Here is a 22362-nt window from a genome sequence, read left to right as displayed (position 1 = left end):
AGGAATTATTTTACATACTTTCAGCTGCTAGATCTTATGATGGAATAGAAATTTTGGTTTGTTTTAAAGTTGATGTTGAACAGTTGAGAGGAAGAACTATAGATAGGAGTATTTCAGGATCAGGAATTTATCACTTTTTCAGGAACATAAAACATGGTTAACATTCACATCTTTTAGAAGTATTTATTTTCCATTTTTAAAATAGCATTGTTGGGTGTAATTTAAAGGAGTGCTAGAACTTGAATACCCAGCAGGGACTGGAGCATTTGAAAGCATTTTAAAATTCCTGTTTGCTACACCCTGCTTTAAGCACTTTCATATAGCTGGGAAGTGGAGAGGGAAAAAAAATGCTCAGTTTGCACAGTGAATGATTAAAGGAAAGATAAAAGCTAATAGCCCTGTTACTTAACTAATTTTTTAATTTTCAAAGCTAACTTGGGCTATGTTAAACTACATGCCCCTCCCAGTTGGACCTACCTAAAATATATAAAAGCAAAAAGCACCCTTCCCCCAAATCCTTAACCTTAACTGCAGTTTTATTAAGTTTATATTCATATGAGGGGATATATAAATAAATTACATTGTTTCTCAAACATATTATCAAGTTCTATCATTAAAATTTTTATTTGACTTGTAAGCATTGTTAACTCACCTTCAATGGATATAATTTTATATCCTAAGTATGATGTCAAGCATACCTTCTAAATTCCTTAAATTGAATGTTATACTTACCATCAACACTTAAGATTTAAAAAATTTCTCTAAAACTTGCATTTTAAATTTGTAAAAAATCCTATTTTAGCAAGCTTGATTATATCAACTGGTAAAACTTTATTTTACAAGCAATAGGAATTGGATCAAATGATTATTATAATCCAGAGGAATTATTTTATAACCATAGCAAATGCCATTATACATACTGCCAAAACAGATTTAATAGACAATACTGAACTGTACAAGAGTTATTTATTTTTCCTTAATCTCAAAGCTATTTTAGTAATACAAAAAGCCATATTAACATTTTTCCATTAGAAAACAATGTGATGTACAAAACTTTGGATGAAAGGATATATGTCAAATTTCACTTAATCATTTGGTGGAAAACCCACCACTCCATCAATACCACCCAAAGTGTTTTAGGCAATGATTAAAGTCAAAGTAAGCATCTTAATTCCAGCTGTTAAAAAAACAAACCTAGTAATATAGTTTGCTACATAGTATTTTTGACTACTCAGGAGTTACTTTTTAAAATCTATTTTTTTTCTGAGTCCTATCACATACCAAGTGCTATACTTGTCCAAGTGGGTATTTGAGAAGTTGGTAAGGTGGAAGACCCCATACAGCGGTCCTTGGGTTACCAGACTTGACTTTTAACTTTCAAACATCCTCCAAGATCAAGAAACACCAACTAAAATTACACACTCCTCCAAGTGTTATTTGATTTTATTAGTGGGGAGGGTAATAGTGGGGAGGGTAAAGAGGTCATGAACTATTATTTATAATCCATTATTCCAATTAAAACCATATGTCAAAAGCTAATTTATTTTTCTAATGAGTTTAAGATTTGACATTATTACAAACGTGGTTCACTACTGACTTACTGTGAACCCTACAAGGCACACTGCTCAAAAACAGCAAAGCAGGTGTGCATAAACGCTTTTCTTTGCATTTAGTGAAATAATGATATTTGATACCCATCTTTATCTTAAAATTCCATTCAGTTTAGGGTCCAGTGAAGAAAATAAATCCAGTTACAGATGGTAAAGAGCAAAGAAGGTAAACTAGTAAGGATTATTACTATACAAGGAAATTTATTCTCTATCTTTTCCTTTGAATAACAAGATGCTAACACACTACTTTCATTTAAAAAAAAAATGCTTGCAACTATTGAATTGAGGCAAGTACTAAAGGCCCATAAACTGACAAAGTCGTCCATTCACCACCATTACTTCTTTACATAAGCGTGTTTTCCTAAGTATAATGCGTACTCTAAGCTATAATTTGGAAATTAGCCAAGCACTAAGCAATTACAATGGCAGGTAATACACCATCGGTTTTTGAAACACATTCGGTCACTTTTCATGACCCACCTGCAGTTTGGATTAAATAGACTCTCACTCAGTATAAATTTGTTTTGGGATCTGCATGACAACAACAACAAAAAAATGTAGTTTTATGACATTTTCACATAAGACATTTAAAGAGTCTTTGGGTCATACCACTTTTGTATTAAGTGATTCATCCTGACATGCTATTAACTACAATAAAAATAATTGTTCAATTTTTAAATGAAAACTAAATGCAGATAAATGGTAACAGATTTGACATGGAATGTTGTAAAATATTCCTGTACGTAATCTGATACTACTGATTACAAATTTCCCAGTTTGAAAACTTCAGATTAAAAACCACAAGAAAATTTACTCTTGATGGCATGCGAGATCTTCTTCAAAATGAAACTAGAACCTCAAAGTCTCAGTATTTTATCAAACATAAAGAAACACAACAAATTTGTACATTTTATTCACATTTATTTTTCGCTTTTAGTGTGCTCACAGAAAATTAGAACACCTTAAGCAGGAGTTTAATAGCAATTTTTGTAAGCAAAGTTACATTCCATCTCTAAGTCAAATTGGTCAAAGCTTCTCCAGTATTTACAAAACATGATAGACAAGATGCTACACAAAACCATTGCATCTGAAGATTTTTTCCTTATTCTCAAAGACGACTGGAAAAGAAAGCATTGTCTGCTGTAATCAAAAACATACCACAGTATAAACAGTAACCATTCCACTTATCACAGCTTGGTTGAGTTTAAAATTTGTGTTTAAAAGGTCCAAGATGACTGCAGTTTTACAAAAATGGGCAGGGTGGAAAGTTGCAAACTTCATGTGCTTCTGGATATCAAGATTTGTTTTTATACAATAGTCACAGTTAAAAACACCCTGCTGGTAATACATAATTACACTTTATTAAGGTCATAAACCAGCAATAAACAATAAAGCCTATACAACTTGTAGTTCTACTTAATCACTGACTGGTACAGCTAACATGAGATAAGTGAAAAGTTCCTATGGTTTAAATGAACTCCTAAGACTATGATCTTTTTAAAAATCTGGGTATTGGTGTTTTGTTTTTTTTTTCCACTTTCCTTCTTAATCAAGACTTGTAGTGTTGTAAACCTGCCTCACAAAATACATCGTAATAACTTTTCTTAAAAAAAAAAAAAAGACTAAGCCTTTACACCATCCTTTGTAGTGGTACATTATCTTGGCAATGTTATGCACCACTAAATTTCTCCATCGTGGCTCCTATCACTTCATCGGATATCCCTTTTTGACCCACCCATCTCCTTCATATATGGGCATGTCCATAGATTGACAAAAAAAGTTTACATTTTTGAATAAAGATGCAAAGTATGCAAAAAACATTAATACTGATGCAAAAATAAAAATAAAAGAGAAACAAGGCAGAGGAAGGTAACTAAGCTCTCCTCGACCTGTTGGAATGGTGGTAACAGAATGATCTGAGATGGGATCTGTGGGTAGGTGGTTAAAAACAAAATTTGCTGCTTAAAAAAAAGTAAAATAAGAAAAGACATCTTTAAAATCAATCCCTGGTTGTAGACAAGTTCTCCAAAACCAGTACCTGGCACCACTCCAACAAACAAACGGGGGCGGGGGGAGAAAAGTTCTTCGATTATCTCAAAAAATCTTGCCCTTTTACTCTGCCGCCTCCGCTGGGGGGGCTTCTGGACTGCACTCGGGCTGGGCCTCCTGTGAGGGAGCTGCGCAGGCTGACGACGCCGCGGCGGCCGCCGCCTCCTCCGCGGGGGCCGCCTCCTGCTCCGGGGGCGCGCCGGGCCCCGCGGCCGAGGGCGCCTCGCAGGTGGCCGCGCTGGCCCCGGCCTCCTCGGTCTTCTCCTCGGCCTTGCTGGGCTCCTCGGCGGCCTTGGCCTCCTCGCTAGCGGACGGCTTCTCGGGCGCGACGGCGGCCTCCTCGGGCTTGGCCTCCTGCGGGTCGCCCCCCGCCGCCCCCTGCTCGCCCGCGGCCGCCTCCTCGCTCGGCGCCGCCGCCGGCTCCCCGGAGGCCGCGCCCGCAGCCTCGCCGGCGGCCGCAGCGGCGCCCCCGGCGGCCTCGTCCTTGCCGCCTTCGGCGGAGGCGCCGGCGGTGCCTTCGGCTTCACCGCCCTCTCCCGCTTCCTTCTTGTTCTTCTTGAAGGAGAAGCCGCTCAGCTTGAAAGACTTCTTGAAGGAAAAGCGCTTCTTTTTTTTTTTCGGGGTCTCGTTGCTGGGCGAGGGCGTGGCCCCGTCCTCGGCCTTGGGCGAAGACGTCGAGGAGGCGGCTGACGCGGCCTCCCCCTCCGCGGCCGTGGGCGAGCCGGGCTCGGCGGCCTCGCCCTCCGCGGGGGCCTCCTTCTCCGCAGGGCTGGCCCCGGCCTCGGGGGCGGCGGCGGCCAGCTCATCTTTCTCGGCCGCGGCGGGCGACGCCGCCCCGCTCCCGGCGGCCGCGGGCTCCTCCTTGTCGGCGGCCGGGGCGCTGCCGTTAGCCTGCAGCTCCTCCTTGGCGCCGGGCTCGGCGGCCGCGGGAGAAGCGTCGCCGTTTACCTTCACGTGGCCATTTTCCTGCGGGGCAGAGAAAGCGGGAGGTCACTGAAGGGGGCCTGGGCCTGTCATCCCCGCCCCCACTCCAGGACCGGGAGGGACTAGCGTCCACCGGGGCCCCTCTGGTTTTGGAGACCTTCTCCTTCATGGGGAGGCGGTATTGGATGCCTAGAGGAGAGTTCCTCGAAGACCTGGGGGCAGTGCTGTTTGGGATGTCTAAAGGAACTGAGGAAGCCTCGACTACGCAATAAATGCCCCCGAGGCCTTAAAAGGGCCGAGTCTGAAACGTGAAAAGCAAAGGGTAACCCATTCCAACCTTCGCCTCAAGGGCTTTGGGATAAAGGAGTCACGTAATATACGCCAAACGCCCTTTGGAAGGAGGCACAGAGCCAGAGCGGGTGATCTGCGCCTAGGTTACACATCCCCCTTTCTCCCTAAACTCTAAAGGCGCCTTCAAAACACCAAGAACTCCCAGCGGGATCCCAGCGGTCCAGCCAGAAGTGCCTGGGCTGCGCGCGCAAAGGCCCTACGCCCGCCAAGGGCCTGGGGTCGGCAGGGGGCGCTGCGGCTCCACGGCGCGGAGCGGGGCGCGGAGGGGCGGGGCGGCCGGGCCACCCCGCCCTGCCAGGTCGGGCCCTGCCCGCTAGCCAAGGCGCCCCCAAGCCCGGATAGCGCAGCGCGGAGTCCGCAAACAAAGCTCAGGTGGCATCCTAGTCTGGATAAAACTAACAAGGCAGGGGGAAACCGATTATTTCAGAGGTCTCGCCTCTTCTTCCACGCCCACCTTCGCCAGTGATTCTGCGAAGCCCGGGCGCGCCCAGGCGGCTCATTTTGCATTTTTAACGGGTTCAAAGCCTCTTGGCAGAGCTTGCCGCCGAAGCAACACGGCCTCTGCTCTAGGAAAAGAGGCGTGGTGGGTGCCCGGTGTTTGCGAAGCAGCCACCCTTGGCCGACCTCTCGGGCCCACCCAACCGTAGCCATCCGCCTGGGTTCGGGCATCGCAGGGGCAGCCCCCGCAGTGGTCCAGGCGGCACGCACAGCAACAATCTCGACCGAAACACAAGAACTGCCTCTGGTTGACCATCTGGACAGGTTCTTCAAGGACCCACAGAGTCTTCCCACACTAGGGAGACCATTTAAAAGTCAGATGGGTGTGTAATTCCGGAGACAACTACAAATAAAGATTTAGAACAGTGGGAAAAGCCCACCGAAAGGTAGTGAAACCCTTCTGCCCAGCTCCAGCCAGCCAGCCAGCAACCTTTCCAAGAACCCGGGGCACGCCGCCTCGGCATACAATAAGACAGCCCTTCTTCCCTCCTCGCCTTTCTCCACCGCCATCCCTATTCGCCCTCCCCCCGCCCTTCCCTACCCACATACACAATCACACCAGTTCAGAAATCTTGAAGGCGACCCAGTCTCGACAACAAACACGAGAGACACTCAAATACCTTTGTGCCCACTAAACACAAATGCAACCTGGCTGGGTGCGGGGGTGTGGGGTAGCACCTAGCTAGTCACGTTCTGCCAAGCTCCAAACACGCCATTTTAGACGATTTATCATTCATTCCTCCCGTCTACACAAGAATCACCAGGATTCTCCGGGAACCACTACTTTGGAGTGGGGGGAGACCCCACCTATAAGAAATTGACAATTTAAGCTATCGATTTCCATTCAACTTTCAGACTGGAATCTGGTCACGGTCCTCTCCGCCGAAGGCGCTTCGGGCACGACCAGAAGGGAAGGGGAAGCGTCGGGACTAGAGAAAGACACCAAAGAAATAACCAGAACCACAGGTAGAATTTACCTGCCCATTCGCTTTAGAAGGCGACGAGGCCACAGCCGCCTCTCCAGGCCTCTCCGCGGCGGCTTCTCCCTTCGCAGCGGTCTTGGAGAATTGGGCACCCATGCTGGCTTCTTCAACAAAGAAACTCAACAGATCCAAGGGGGGAACAAAGAGCTTCGGGTTGGTGTAACGACGGGGTAAGCAGTAGCGGCGGCGGCAGCAGCGGCGGCGGCAGCAGCAGCGGCACACACACCGGAGGGAGGGGGGAGTGGGGGTGGTGAAGAGGACAGAACAGAACCGATTAAATACACTCCGGATAAAAAAATTTTAGTCGAAGAGATCAAAAAGCAGCAGCGCAGGAGGGAGGGAAAAAGGGTGGAAAAGTCGAGCACAAAAAAAGGAGCCCAAGTGTAGTTTTTTTAAAAAAGAAGTAATAAAAAAATCCCAGATTTGTAGCCGCACTGTAGACAAGAGGAAAATGGAGAAATCTCCCTGGTTGCTAATAAGATGCGGGGTCCAACGCCCAAGTGCACAGATGAATGGGCTCGCGGGCGCTGACGCGGCCCCCGCGCGCGCCGGCCAATCCGCGCGCCGCACACAAAGCAGGGGGCGGGGCCTGCGCGCCCGGCGAACAATGGAGCCGCGCTTTGCAAACGGTTTGAAAATCAGCCTCAGACCGAGAATTAATGTCCTCCAAATAAATAAATCAATTAAAAAATACATGCCTCTCGCCTCCCTCTGCTTGAAAATACTAATGCATTACTTGATTGGCTTGCTTTGTTTGTAATTAATTAACGCGGGAGGGGTGGTACTTGTGGATGGGGGCGGAGAAAGCGTTAACTTGACTCGCTTTGACTCTGGTCGGTCTATATCCGTGTCTGTCTCCCTCCCCTCCCTCCCCTCCCCCATCTTTCCCGTGTGTTTCTGTGTATGTGTGTATGTATGCGAGTTTTTAAGACAATGGTGGGGATATATGTGCAGCATGTTTTCTGTTTCTGTGTTCCATATTGGTTTCACAGATACTGCACAGGGTTTGTTTTTCTAACGGTTGCAAATGTGAATTAGCCCCAAATTGAAAGGTATTTAAACCAAGAAGATCGAATTTCATCAAACGAGATCGCGAGTTAGAATTAGGTCTGTAGGCCAGATGTAGAAAATGCAAAAGCAGCAAGCAGACGAAGCCACACTCCCTTCTCTATCCCACACTGGCAGGAAATAAAATATTTCGAGATTGGCCTGCGGCGCTCATCAACCCCCCGCCCTCCCCGTTCCCAATTAGTGATTTCCCCCCCAACAATATAAAGTGAGGGCCATGTACAAAAGATCGGAAAGGTCTGCATTTTATCATTGTATGAAATGACAGTTTTTCCTCTGTGGTGAAATGAGACACAGCCTAGAGTGTACGAATCCATATTTACAGTTGGGATGCAATTCGCGTCGATATGAATCTTTTTCAGCCTACTGCCAGCCTCGGAGGGACTCTTTTCTTCCTGAACATGTGTGAATGTGCACGCAATCGAGTGGGCTCCTGGAAGGGAGGGAGGCAGCCGCGACGAAACTCTGAACAACCGGATTGACTATTACAGTTCTAAGGAGAAATTACGTATTGAGAGATAGCAAGAACATCCCTGAACGCTCCAAGTCTAACTTGGGTTAGAGAAAATACCAGTGTACCTCCATCTGCACCCCTTGCCACCGAAGTACCAGACGCTACTTGTGCGTGAAAGACAGCGCACTGATTGAAAGAATGGAGGGGGAGGGGGGAGAGGCAAAAATCAAGGATACACCCTTATAAGCATTCTCCTACCACCTACATTTTTGCTCCCAAAGTTTTCACTCGTGTCCAAATCAGACTACTTTTTCTCGTTTACATTTAGTGATCCTCAAATGAATAATCTTTAGCTTATGGAGGTGAGAAGCAGTCGGAGGAATGGTTCACTTCTCCCGGTGCTGGCTCTGAATTCTCAAAGTTTTATTTTCCTGCTCATTGTAGGGAAATGGGTCACACTCTGAGTGAAAAAGACGGTTGATTCAAGCCAATAACTCTTTGTTCAAGTACTGCTTTGAAAATCACCAAGCTGCAGATCGTTACATGAAGCTTCGTCTTCTCACTGTCCACTTCTTCAGATGCGTCATTATTCAATCACGAAGTCATATTCCCCAGAGCCGACGTTAAGACGTTTCCGTAGAAGTGTATCTTGCCAAACTTGTTATCACCCTAAGGGAGCCCGCTAGCCTGGCCCAAGACCCCAGCCGCCGCGATGGTTACGAATCCCTTGTATTATCGTCGTTCCAACTTGAAAAGCCAACTGGGCTGATCCAAAACCACCATCCAGGCGATTCTCAAAAGCTCTTTTAAGCTGTTGATTTCCCCCTACCCCCAACGTGAATCATGCCCCTTCCTTTGCATCCCCCTCCCGGTTAAACTTGGGGCGATTGCTAGCTCGCTTTTGGATTTTCTCCTGACGTGTTCTTAGCCCTCCATTTGGGGGCTGCTTTTATTGCTCCTTTGTTACCAGGCTGCGGTGTAGCTTTCCCGTCTTTTTCTTTCTCGAATGCCTATTTGCCTGGTATCGGCTTGTCTCCTTGGCAACGGCCAGGGAGGATTCGGAGCCCCAGGCTGGGGGGAGTGGGAAGGGGCGGAGCCGACGGGGGGTGGGCAGGGAGGTGGTGGAAGAGAAAGAGACGCAGAGCGAGAGACAGTCAGCGAAGCAGATGGCCGCACGAGGGGGCGGAGTCCCGGCGGGGCGTGGACGTCGCGAGCTCGACGGAGCCAATCAATTCCCTCAGCTCCTCCGGAGCTAGAAAACAAGTGTAAACACGTAGATTGATTACCCACGAGCGGTCCCTAGTTTAGGGTAGTAAAGTTGGTTTTCTTTCGATAAGAGAGCGCATTTTTAGCGTAGGTTGGAAAGCCGACAGTCCCCAGTAACTGGCAGGGGGAGGCGGTTTGCGGGGCTCTGCCGGGGGGTGGCAGCGGGGGCGGGGGGCGCTGGGTCAACCTCTCCTCAAACTCTCCCGGCGTCGGGCCAGACGGGGGGAAGCCGCGAATGCGCGAGGCGGGTGAAGGCGGAGGTGAGGAAGGAAGGGGCTGGGAAATGGGAAGAGGTCACTCTGCCTCGGAAACTACATAACGACTGGGAAGGACCTCCAAACAAGACTGGAACCAGTAGGAAGTTGTACAGTGTAAGTACATAGTCCCTCAGGAGTTCGGTGTTCTTACACCCCGAGCTAAAGGTTTCAAATCAAGTTCTAAGTATATAAATATGATTATATATATATATGACTAAAGAACCCAAGTGGTCATAGTGAAAATGTAAAACTGGTAAATGCCTGTAACCAACTCACCAGGAGGAAACAGTCATTTATTCTCTTTTCACCACGCACTAGGGTATTTCTAAGAGGATGACAATCTGTATATGGTTTTCTCTAGAAAAAGAATGATATCTTTAGGATACCTCAGTTATTTTTTCCTTAAAATGTTAGCAGTAGAAGGGAATTTTTAGATAGTTCCACAAATTCCTTGAGGGCCTGCTGTATTCCTCAAGGCCTTGTTTTCCCATCAGAGAACAAGAGAGATGCAATGCAATCTTTGGCCTCCAGGAGCTTACTTTCTTTTTCTGGCCGCGTGGCTTGCAGGATCTTAGTTCCCCAACCAGGGATTGAACCACTTCCCTGTAGTGGAAGCCTGGAGCCCTAACCACTGGACCGCCAAGGAATTCCCTAGGAGTTTGCATTTTAGTAGATTGCTTTAGGTGAATTGGATTATCTAGTTTCATCTAGTCTCTTACCAGATGAAGAAACAGTCCTGGGGAAGTTGCCAGATTATGTCAGTTGGTAGAGTCAGGGATAGAGCTCACCCCCTTGATGATTCCACATCTCTGGCTTCTTCCACTACTCCCGGTGCTGACTAACCTTCCTTCCCTTGATGGCACAGATTCATTGGATAGGTTGGTTATTCATAACTAAATTATTTCTTCGGCTCCTGCTAAGTACTAGGAAGGGGCTAGACATCAGTTGACACCAGGGAAGAGGATGAACAATGTCTGTCCTCTCATGTAACTTCCACTTCGCATTATTATCTCTTAAAATTTCTTAGAATATGAAGAAAGAGAACAAAGGATGGGATTAACTGTGTACTTAGAAGAAAGCAAACAAACGAAAAAACAATAACAAAGATGCGGGCCACGTTCTAGATTCCAAATTAAATATACCTTTTCATTTGAAAGCATTCATTCAACATTCATTCATTCACAAAGTACAAGATCACACTGTGTTAATGGTGTGGTGCTCCGTTTTTCATCTTAGGTTTTATATTACCTGAACTTTAATTCCACAGAAATTGATTAATGTGGAATACAGTGTGGAGCAAAGCAGACACAGCCCGTCATTCATTCAACAGGTATTTATTGATTTCCTATCATGTGCTAGGTATGTGGAACATATCAGTGAACAAAAGAGACAAGAAATCTTTATGGAGCTTACATTCTAGAGTAGGGAGAAAACAAACTTTCATAAATGTAAGTAAGCAGATTATATGGAATACTAGTAGTACGTAAGTGTTGGGGTGGGGGCAAAGTAAGGGGGATATGAGTGCAGGGTTGAAATTCTATGTAGGAGGTCAGGGAAGGCCTCACTGAGAAGATAAACTTTGAGCAGATTTGAGGAGGTGAGGGAATTGGTCAGGTGCACCTAACCTAGCAAGAGAAGGAGAAATCAGAGTTGAACAAAAAGATCACAAATAGATAAGTCATTATAAATAATCATATGTGTTCTGAAGGGAAATGTAGGGTGCTATAAGATAGTCTAATTTAGTTAAGAGGGTTTCAGAGGGCCTTTTAAAGGAGTGACATTTTAAGAGGAAACCTAAAGGATAAGTAGGCATTAACCAGGTAAAGTGGTGGAAAATTGTATTCAGATGGAGTAAAGCCCCTGAGGAGGGAAGAGTTCAAATGGGTTTGGGGGGAATGTCAAGAGATTGGTTTGGCCATATTTTTGGTTGCCTATAAAATGTTCTAGTAGAAAAGTTAAATGTGCAGGTGTAGGAGTCTGGAGCTCAAAGACTGGTTTGGAATGCAAATATAGATATATGATCATTCCAGATGTCATTATTTTCTGAAGCCAAGTCATGAACGTATACAGAGAGAGTGCAGAAATACCTAAATACCTAAATAACTCTAAATACCTTCTGCCTTAAGAGGCTGGGTAGATATTTGTCAATTATACCTTAATAAAGTATAACATAATATAACATAAAGTAATAAAGTAAAATAAAAATCAGTGAATAGAAAAAAAGAGAGAGGTTGGGTAGAAAAGAAGGCTAGCTGGCAAAGAAGACTGAGAAGGAACCTCCAAGGAGGAGACAGAAAACCAGGACAATGTCCTGTCTGGAAAATCAGTGAAGACAGTGTCTCAAGAAGGAGTGGTTAGTTTTGTCAAATGCTGTTGAGAAGTCAAATAAAGACTGAAAAGTTTCCATTGGCTGTTGCTGGTTATAGAACAGCATTCTGTATACAGAATACAGAAGTTACTAGTTATGGGCTCCAGAGCAGTTTTTATCCTATGTTGAGAGTGGAATGCAGATTTAGTGTGTTAAAGAGTAAACAGGAGGTGAAGAAGATGACAGCATAAATAGTCCCTTCTTTATGAAGCTTGGCTGGGTAGAGGGTGTAGAGAGACAGGGAAGTAGCTGGAAAGGGAAGGTGTAATGTTTTTTGTTTGGGTTTGTGTTGTCTTGGATGGAAGATATTAGAGCAAAGTTAACTACTCTGGAAATTAATCCAGTAGAAAGGAAAATGTTACAGATATAAGAGAGAAAAAGAATAGTGAATGGAATGAGGTTCCTAAGAATGCAGGAGGGAATGGAGATGTAGGGCACATGCTGAGATACTGACTTTTGAAAGACTCTCCTCCTTTCCTGTAACAGGGGAAGAAGAGGATGGTCAAGATTGACATGGCTGGAAGATGAGAGAACTCCCTCCTGATGGTTTCTACTTGCCTTTGAAATTCATCAGCTAAGGGCGAGGAAGAGAAGTCGGGGTGTGATTATATTATAGAAGGTATGGAATAATAATGGGGAAGCATAGGATTGAGACTTTTGGGCATAGTAAGATTTTAGAGCAATAATGAGTACCCATTTGAGGTTGATAAATCCCAATGATGCTTAGTCAGTATATCAAAGTTTCTCTCTCAAATAAATTCTTAAGTGAAAAATAGTATCTATTACAATCCTCTTTAAGATTACCAGCTATTCCCTTTCCCAGCCTATACCCAGTTTTAAAAAATTGAAGTATAGTTGATTTACAGTGTTGTGTTACTTACTGCTGTACAGCAAAGTGACTCAGTTATACATATATAAGCATTCTTTTTCATATTCTTTTCCATTATGGTTTATCACAGGATACTGAATATAGTTTACTGTGCTATACAGTAGGACCTTGCTGTTTATCCATTCTATATATACCAGTTTGCATCTGCTAATCCCAAACTCCCAGTCCAACCCTCACCAATCCCCCACCCTCTTGGCACCCACCAGTCTATTCTCTATGTCCCTGATTCTGTTTCATAGATAGGTTCATTTGTGTCATATTTTAAGATTCCACATATAAGTGATATCATATGGTATTTGTCTTTCTTTTTTTTAAAATTTATTTATTTTTGGCTGTTTTGGGTCTTTGTTGCTGCACGCGGGCTTTCTCTAGTTGCGGCAAGTGGGGGGGCTACTCTTCATCGCGATGCACGGGCTTCTCATTGCGGTGGCTTCTCTTGTTGCGAAGCTCAAGAGACGGGCTCTAGGCACACGGGCTTCAGTAGTTGTGGCACGCAGGCTCAGTAGTTGTGGCACACAGGCTTAGTTACTCCGTGGCATGTGGGATCTTCCCGGACCAGGGATCGAACCCATGTCTCCTGCATTGGCAGGCGGATTCTTAGCCACTGCGCCACTAGGGAAGTCCCTGTCTTTCTCTTTCTGACTTACTTCACTTAGTATGATAATCTGTAGTTGCATCCATATTGTTGCAAATGGCATTATTTTGTTCTTTTTTATGGTTGAGTAGTATTCCATTGTATAAACGTATCACATCTTCTTTATCCATTCATCTGTTGATGGACATTTAGGTTGTTTCCACCTCTTGGCTATTATGAATAGTGTTGCTATCCAATTTGTATTATGCCTATGCAGTCAATATCTGCACAAAAATATAGAGTAAGCTGGGTCTGCTTTTATAAACTCCATTTCAGTTAATCCTGTATGATTTTGTACAGATATGTATAAACAGAATGGAAAAGGGAAGAGAACCTACTGGGTGCTAGGCACTGCACCATGTGAGCCTGTGCTAGGCTTGTGTTTCACCCTTACAACAAACCCATGGACTTGAATCATTATCCCCATTTTATAGATTTGGAAATTGATGTTCAGCAAGGTTTGGGAAGTGAAATTCAACTAGTGTGTTAACCATTGTGTGTTGAGGGCTATCTGATTTTAGGAATCTAATAAAATCTCAAGTGGTTGTAACAGCAAAGTGGGCTCTCATAGTAGGAGCTTTATTAATTTTTTAATTGGTACCATGTACTGAAATTTTAACTTTAAACTTGCTTTAGTGTTCTTTATTAACTATCCAATAGCACTCAAATAGAAAGATTCTTTCATGGTTAGGAAACATCAGAGTCACTGATTATCTGATCTGAAGGCTCAGGGACTAATACCTAGAATAGGAATGAAGCTTCTGGAATGTTAGATCCCCTCCAGATACTTAGGTGATTACTACAAAACCACTAGAAGCTTGAGTATATTTTTAATTACTGCTCTTCAGGCGTATTGATCGACTTAGCAAGAGTTTATATATTTGAAAAAATCCCGAAGGGTAAGATACACTCTAGATTAGAGAAAGGTTAAAAAAAAAAAAAGCAGGAAAACCCCCAAAATTTTAAAGAAGAAGTTTTCTCCAGAAATTTTGAATCAAAGCTTATCTACAGTAGCATTTTCTAGAATTTGCAGTATTTATCCTCTAAGGGACAGGCTGAAAACTTTCCGTATCAGCTTTTGAAAGAGCTGAGTTGGGAGAGGGAGATAATTCCCTTCCCATCTTTGTTTCCAGAGGTAACAGGCAAGTAAATAAAGAAAAACAATCAAAGTTTACATTAAAAGGATATGGTTCCTAGTCTTATAGAGTTATCTAACTAGTCAGCCAGAAATGAGAGTAGAAAATTCACATGGAAAAAAAGTTGAATTTTCAGTGTGACATCATAGGAACCATGTAAAGGTTCATTTTTCATTGTTATTTTAAAGTCATGGGGCTTCCCTGGTGGTGCAGTGGTTAAGAATCTGCCTGCCAATGCAGGGGACATGGGTTCGATTCCTGGTCTGGGAATATCCCACATGCCGTGGAGCAGCTAAGCCCGTGAGCCGCAACTACTGAGCCTGCGCTCTAGAGCCCGCGAGCCACAACTACGGAGTCCGCGTGCCGCAACTACTGAAGCCTGTGCACCTACAGCCCATGCTCCACAACAAGAGAAGCCACCGCAATGAGAAGCCTGCACACCACAACGAAGAGTAGCCCCCGCTCGCCACAACTAGAGAAAGCCTGCACGCAGCAATGAAGACCAAACACAGCCAAAAATAAATAAATTTATAAAAAAATAAAAATAAAGTCATAAATACTTTCTGATATTAAAAAGTAGATTAAACCCCTGAGATACTTGAACTATTCTATGGCTCAAGAAATTAAAGTATAAAATCATATCAAACATTTATCTTTATTCCAAATGATAATGGAGTTTTTAAAAAAGGATATGTTAACCTTTAGAAATCACATGTTGCAGCCAATAAATTGACAAGTTTTTATTAAGCTGCTGCTAAACCAGACTTCATTAAGGCCCCCTCCAGTCTGATGGACAGTTCAGTGCCTTTAGCACTCTGTTAGGCTTTCTGATGGGATGATTTGGAAGGATGATGACATTCATTTTTTCAACCGATATTTATTAAGCACCTACTTTATACCAAGCACTGGGTGATAGTGCTTTGCCTACGATAGCTCACTGAATCCGCAGAGTAATTTTATAAGGTAGAAACCATTGCTTCCTATGTCTTCACAAATCAAGTCCTGCAGAGGTTACATAACATGTTCAATTTTTTGCTGCTTTTAAGTGGTCTGGGCTGGGTTGGGTTCTGAATCCAGCTCTTGGTGTTTCCAAAGCTTGTGGCACTGTTTCCCTGGATACCATGCTGTCTTAAAGTAAGAATTTTACAGGCTGTTTCCAGTTCTCCTGGAGGTTACAAAAATGCCCAAGAGACACTAGAAATTAACCAAAAGGCATTCAACTTCATTTATGCATTGTGAGAGAAGTATTTAGGGCCACGTCCATAAAATGAGAATTAGCATTCAGAAAATCACACACGCACACGCACACAAAATCTGACAGATAAGATTCTTGAACCTGGAAACATCCTTAGTAACTCTATCCAGAATATAGTTATTGCAAATCAGATATTGGTGTAATTAAATAAAAACATGGTTAAGTTGCACTCAGATCTCACCTCTATCTTTTCTGGAGGCAGAAGTGTGAGTCTGGCTGAGGGCAGAGTGAAGCCATTGGAATGTAGGTAAAACAGAGTGTAGAACTAGAAAGAGGAAGTTACAGTTGGGAAGGAAATCAAGATATGAGATGGGAGGTGAGATCAGAGATGAGAAGGTGCAGGACCACTGTAGGAAGACTGTAAGTATTCCTGGAAAGAAAGAAAATCACAGCAGAGAATGTAGGGGTGATGACAATGGGACATTCTTCCATTAAGTCTGCAGTTGGAATTTGATTTACACTGTGGTTGTAGGTTTTAAAATTTAAAGCAATTTTACATATGTTTCATTTAATACCCACAGTAAATTAAGGCATCAATTAAGTTAATTCCCAATGATAAGAGAGTTAAATAATTTGCTTCAAGTCCTAACTATAGCTGCTCAGACCAGCCAGTGTCTTGTGGTCGGCTGGGACAGACAGGGACTTCCTCACTGTCCCATCCTGCTGTCTCTGCCCTTGTGTAGCCTTTTCCCACTCCTATTCCACCTTAATACTTAATAAAAGGATAATCATGCTGTGTTTCTAATTGATTTCGAGTTTTGTTCTCATTGCTTCAAATACTACTTTTATGCCAGTGACATTAAAATCAGAAATACCTGTCCTAACTGCTACCCCAAATTCCAGATCTGTATTTTCTGCTGTCTCCTTACTGGGCATTGCTGTGTGTGTATTTCTCACCACTCCCTCAAACTCAGGTTATCATTTTCCCACCCAAACCAGCATCACATTCTGAAAGGATTTCTTTAGCTTTCTTGGAGACATTTTGGACTCATTTTTCTCCCTCACTTTCCAGGCTAAGAATAGAACCAGATATAAGACCCCCTTTAGGATTCAGTGGCCACTCTACACAATATATACATATATTAAATCCTTACATTGTACACAAACTAATACAATGTTAATATGCCAATTACATCAATTTAAAAAAAGACAAAAAGAATTAAAAACTAAAATGAACTAACAAACTAAAACAAAGCCTGAAGCTTTTGCCTGTTTGGTCAGCTCATAAACTTTTCTTTCCATCTCCACATCTCTCTTTCACATCTTGGACACATTTTTCCTTATGTTACCTTTTCTCTCTTTAAAATTACCATTTGTTAGACTTTACAAAATATAAAAATAATTCAGTAGTAAGGAAAGTACTGGAATTCTTATTGTATGATTTATTACAGCTCAGAACACCCCACGGATCATCTTTGTCAAATTATGTTGATTTTTTCCTTTCAAACAACTTTGGTATTTTCTCAACCAGTGCTAAAATTGAAATCAAGGTTTTTGATGCGTTCTGCCTGAATTACCTCCTAGGTAGTTTCTCCCCTCTCTAGGACATTCTATGCCACAAATATCTCCCCTCTAACTCCCTTGGTCAAAAACTGACTTTCAGTTGCCTGGGACCTAACCCTCCTTTCCTGACTTCCAAATACTTTATAATCTGTCCCCATAATCTCCAGGCAGAGGAGTAGTTTGGGTCATTGAGGGACAATTTATTAAACTCTTCCCTGTAATTGTTTCATCCGCCTCCTGGCAAAGAACTAGTAATTACAAGTTGTTAGTATAGCCCCATTAAATATTCTTTATAGAGAGAAGGTTGAAGAGCTTCTTCTTCAAGGTATTTCATAATTTAAAACAATTTAGGAAGCCAGTTCTCCACCGGCTTCTCTTCTTAGGGGTGAAAAAGGAGCAGATTTCAAGGAGATGGTGGACTGATCTCCCTTTTTGTCAAAGAGAGAGTCCTGACTTTGAACTTCTCACGTCCTTTTCCGGTCTCGTATGTTTGACCCAACCACAAGAACCATTGCACCAGAAGAGGCAAAAACCCCCTAAGAGGGAGAGAAGAGAAAACAGCAACTGGTAAATCATAGACATTTCCTCCTGATTATGTAGACAAGACCAGTTTTTCCTTCCTGATGAAAATATTTTTTCATGTCCGTAACATTTCATTTTCTCACACTAACACTTAATTTCCTTGGCTGGATCCCCTGTCTTTTTTTTCCCCCACCATACTTTAAATGTCCTAACTACTTTTAGTGAATTTAAACTACACAGTGTCCATTAATTGCCTAAAACAGGTAATATTTCCCCCTGTATTTGTTTTATATTCTTTTCACTAGATGGCAAAAACTATCTGCCACTTTTGAATTTACAAAATCCATGTTATGATAATTGTGGTTTCTTCAGAGTATCCCATAATAAGCAAGACAGAATTGTTATATTTTAGACTTTAGACTTCATCACTACTTTTTTGAAAAGAATTTGATTTTCACTTGATTCATTCAATTTAATGGTAGAAAACAGTAAAACATTATTTGACACCAGATAGGCAAACATCTACTTATGTTGTTATGTCCATATCTTTCAACTTAATTCTTTTTTAAGTCCTTAATGAGTCTTCAGGATGATTTCATAAAATATATTAAGATGCAGTTTATGTCACTGTATGAATATATATTACATTATATATTATTTACATTATCTATATTATATATCACATATGATTATTATAGTGTAGTATGCATGGGGTACAATAGGAAGTTGAGAACATTGATTTTCATTGTCATTGTATCAGCACTCATAGGAACAAGCAACTATCCTTTGAAATGATCACTTTGTCAGAACACCCATCAGACAAGTGCCAATCTTCAAATCAGTTTGGGGAACATTCCTCTTTGGGTCAGGCCTCACAAGCCACACAAGAAACTCTGCCTCAATATTTTATAACTGTGTTTTATGATGATAATTTTTATTACTATAAACTGTATACCACTTTGATCACTGACTTTAATAATACTAACACCTTCTAGGTACATGAAAAAGTGTTCAATTAACTTTCAAAATATAATTTTATTCACTGTGCTTTTGGCTGTCTTTAAAATTAATACTTGTCTTTAGAGAGTGTGCCACTCTTGGGGTGAAGCAGCCATGGTGTAGTGGGACTGCGGTATTTGAGGACATAGGTTCAATTTCAGGTTCAAACACTTGGTAGCTATGTTGTGACCTTAGACAGTTGACTGAGGTTCTCTGAGCCCTTTGCAAGATATGGATAAAAATTCGTATCTTAAAGAGTTTTTGGGGTAATGTATTATTGTTGTTTTAAGATGTACTCTGTGAGAGGTTTTCTGTTGGGATTTGAATGAAAATAGGCAGGAGATAAGAGAAATGTTTTGAGATAATACATGTTATTACATGTATATATACACATACATGTTAATGCATGTATATATACATGTTATTACATGTATATATAAACATGTTATTACATGTATATATAATACACGTTATATAGCCTGGGACCCAGCACTTAGTAAGTCCTCGATAAATGTGGGGATTCTTTTTCTTCTTTCAATAAGGGGGAATCAGGGAAAACCTCAGAAGAGATTTTGAAGTAAAAGGGAAATAAGCAAACATATATCAGTAGAGCTGTTATTAAGTACTCGTTTAAGTAAGGATTTGCAGTGAACCCATATCTTGACTTCTCTCTTGGGCAGAATTCCTGAAGGAATTCTGAGAGAAGCTGACTAGAGACTAGAGAAGGTGCTAGAAGGCAGTAGAATTGGTAGTTGTCTTTTTCGTCCAGTAAGCCAGCTGCTCTCATGAGGGAGGTGGGATTATATTTCTTAATTAATGTTAATTTTAGTTAATGTTTAGACTTTTACATGATTAACCAAATGCTATATCTCCACATTTTGCTTTTCTTATAACTATCTTTTCTCAATCTGTGCTTTTCCTGAACTATGCTACAAAACCGAGCTGTTTAATATAAGTCGGCGTTTTGCCCTCTTTCCTTGGACATCTCTTCATCTGAGGCTTAGCCAGCAGAGAGGTGTCAGAATAAAACCACAATTTGAAAAATCTGCAATAGATTTTTTTTAATCCCACCCTTCTCATAGAAAGCCCAGGTAGAGTAATGAGTATCTTCAGGTTCTCTCTCTCTTTTTTTTCCTGAGTGCTAATTAAAAATCTTGTTAGCAGCAATCTATTAATAATTTATTTATGCCCTGAATTTCTTTGGGCAGTATTTTGTTATCCATATACAAATTTTATTTTTGCAGTTTTTGCTTTTTCCTCCAATTTTGAAAAAAATATTAAAAAGAGGATCATATTTATAACAATTATGATCCTCACAATGATTTTCATCATCATCATGATTACAGACTGTGAAATGTGTGTATACCAGGAGGCAGGAAGCATCATTCATTCTGCTTGGTGTAGCAGTTAAGAGTTCTACGATCAAATAAACTTAGTTTTGGGTCTAGGCTCTGTGAAGCAAGCACTGGTACCATTTCAATGATGGGAAAGATACCAAGGTTTGGAAAGGTGAAGTGATTTTGCTTAGATCACACTGAAAATAAGCAGCAAAAGTACTCTCAAGGGCCTGGAAATTGCGTTTAAAAGTGCCCTTTCCCTTACAGAGCAAGAACCTTAGAACTTCATGGAAGATTAGACATCGCATTCAAACTGTGCTCTTGCTATGCAGTGCCACCAGTATCATGTGATTCAGGGTTGATGTCTAGCCCAAATTTAAACGTACCTTCATGTTGAATAATGAATCTGACTGAAGGAAATAATCTCATAATCTCATAAGTCTCTGAATCATAAGAAATGGGAACAATAGACTCTTATAAGGTTAAAATTTCTCAAATTGGAGTAATACTTACATCGCTAGAATTTTGGGATTTGTTTATTTATTTATTTTGGGCTGTGCCGCGCAGCATGTGGGATCTTAGTTCCCCAACCAGGGATTGAACCTGCGCCCACTGCATTGGAAGCATAGAGTCTTGACCACTGGACCACCAGGGAAGTCTCTGGGATTTATTTTTAAACTAATATTTCTTTAAAGGCCTCACATAAGTGAAACCTCAGCAAAATTTCTTAAATATTAATCTCAAACTTCACCTATAAAATAAAGCTATAAAATGTTATCACATTCATAAAATTGAAAAACATTATAATTAAGCTTAGCATTTGTCTTTTATTTATTATGGTTGCAAAAGCACAGTAGTAGTTTCAGCAATTATCAATACAGTATGACTCTATCATCAAGTGCTTTGACACTAGGATAAATCTGCAAATATCAATAAATAAAAGTGATACTAGAGTTCTCTTATCAAAAACTTAAATGGAAGTAAATGGGTAGATTCTGGCTTAGTGATGCATCCCAACAATTTCTCAGGTGGATAGTCAGGAGGAAGCCTGATGTATTGTATCCCTTGATTATACAAAAGTCTCCAGCAGTTTCTCTAGAATAAGTAGGTATGTATTGCCAATTCCATATCACAAGGAGAAGAACTCTGAAAGATTTAACTACCTCTGTATCATTTTTCTATATTTTTAAGCACAGGGCCTTAAGTAAAATACAGTTATGCCTATTAGATTAGATCAAATGTAACAATAAAAATTTGAAATGTGTAGTATAGTCAGCCCATTTAAATGTTGATCCAGTCAAATATAGATTTAGTAGATGATAAAAATCTGGCTTGTTCTAAATACAGAAAGGGTAGGAAAGGCACTGACTGAAAGGATCAAAGATGAGGGGATCCAGGTTGCCCAGAGTGGAGGCCAGTTGAAGTAAAGATCACAAAATAAAATAAAGAAAATATGGTTTGTCTTGGCTCAGGAGGTACCTGAATTTGCAGTGCTTGTGGAGATACTCATCAAATACTGGAGAGGGTCTTGGTGTCTTCTTGAAGCCGTATGTGAGGATGAGGATTCTGACATCCTTGTTTTTAGGGGTGGCTCCTACCTTGATAACGAGTCAGCTATGAACCTTCCTTGATACCTGTTATGCAGAAGCCAAGTGGAGTGTCCCACAAGTGAATGATGGGACTTAAAGAAGTATTGTATTTTAGTGAAACTCTTATATCACTCTACACAGGGGTCTCACAGAATTTTTTGGCTCTGAATTTTGGTGTCTGTGGCTCTTCTCTGGTGAAATCGAGCCTGGGAAAGCATGGTGCAGAAAGTGATCCAGTACATTAAATACTATTTCTGTTCTTTGTTTTGCTGTCTTTCATCCAGGTCCTCTTGACAGGAAATTTATTATTATTTTTTTTAGGAAATTTATTATTTTTAAAAAAGAAGTATTTCATTTTGAAAACGAAAATGTTTCTAATAATTACATGTCAGCTTCAATATCTCTACTATTTGTTCCTTGTTCTCATTGCTGCTCACATGAAACCCTCAAGCTCAGTCAGGTAAACCTCCACTGTTTCATGAGGCAGCCACACCTGGAATGAGAGCACTTGGGATCTGGTACCCAGACAGGAGGTGGAAGTAGCCCTCTCAGGATACCAGTGCCCCAGCTTTTCACAGAGGAATTGATGCCTCTTTGGCTGACCCCTGTTTTCTCTGCCAAAGAACATTTGGAAGAGATTTGCATCATGTAACTTGCCTCGTTGGCAATT

At 41.8% G+C, this 22362-nt stretch overlaps 1 protein-coding gene and 1 long non-coding RNA gene across 2 annotated transcripts in view; one reads left to right on the top strand and one right to left on the bottom strand.

Moving 5' to 3' along the window:
* Positions 1-811: 811 nt before the first annotated feature.
* On the bottom strand, positions 812-6924 carry MARCKS (myristoylated alanine rich protein kinase C substrate). Its single transcript, XM_029224105.1, has 2 exons — positions 6410-6924; positions 812-4625 (listed from the first exon to the last, which is right to left on the bottom strand). Exons 1-2 carry the CDS (start codon positions 6509-6511, stop codon positions 3723-3725), a joined length of 1005 nt encoding a protein of 334 aa, XP_029079938.1. The 5' UTR covers positions 6512-6924; the 3' UTR covers positions 812-3722.
* Positions 6925-9395: 2471 nt separating this feature from the next.
* The window catches only part of LOC114895802, an 83987-nt gene continuing 71020 nt past the window's right edge, over positions 9396-22362 (top strand). Inside the window, exons 1-2 of the long non-coding RNA XR_003793648.1 lie at positions 9396-9574; positions 12315-12447. This is a non-coding gene — a long non-coding RNA (uncharacterized LOC114895802). The remainder of the gene's footprint in view (positions 9575-12314; positions 12448-22362) is intronic.

Source organism: Monodon monoceros, unplaced genomic scaffold (assembly GCF_005190385.1).
Source record: "Monodon monoceros isolate NGI ecotype Baffin Bay Population unplaced genomic scaffold, NGI_Narwhal_1 Super_Scaffold_15, whole genome shotgun sequence".
NCBI lineage: Eukaryota > Metazoa > Chordata > Mammalia > Artiodactyla > Monodontidae > Monodon > Monodon monoceros.
Note: the sequence above shows the minus strand (reverse complement) of the source record. Positions and strands in the feature narration are given on the sequence as shown.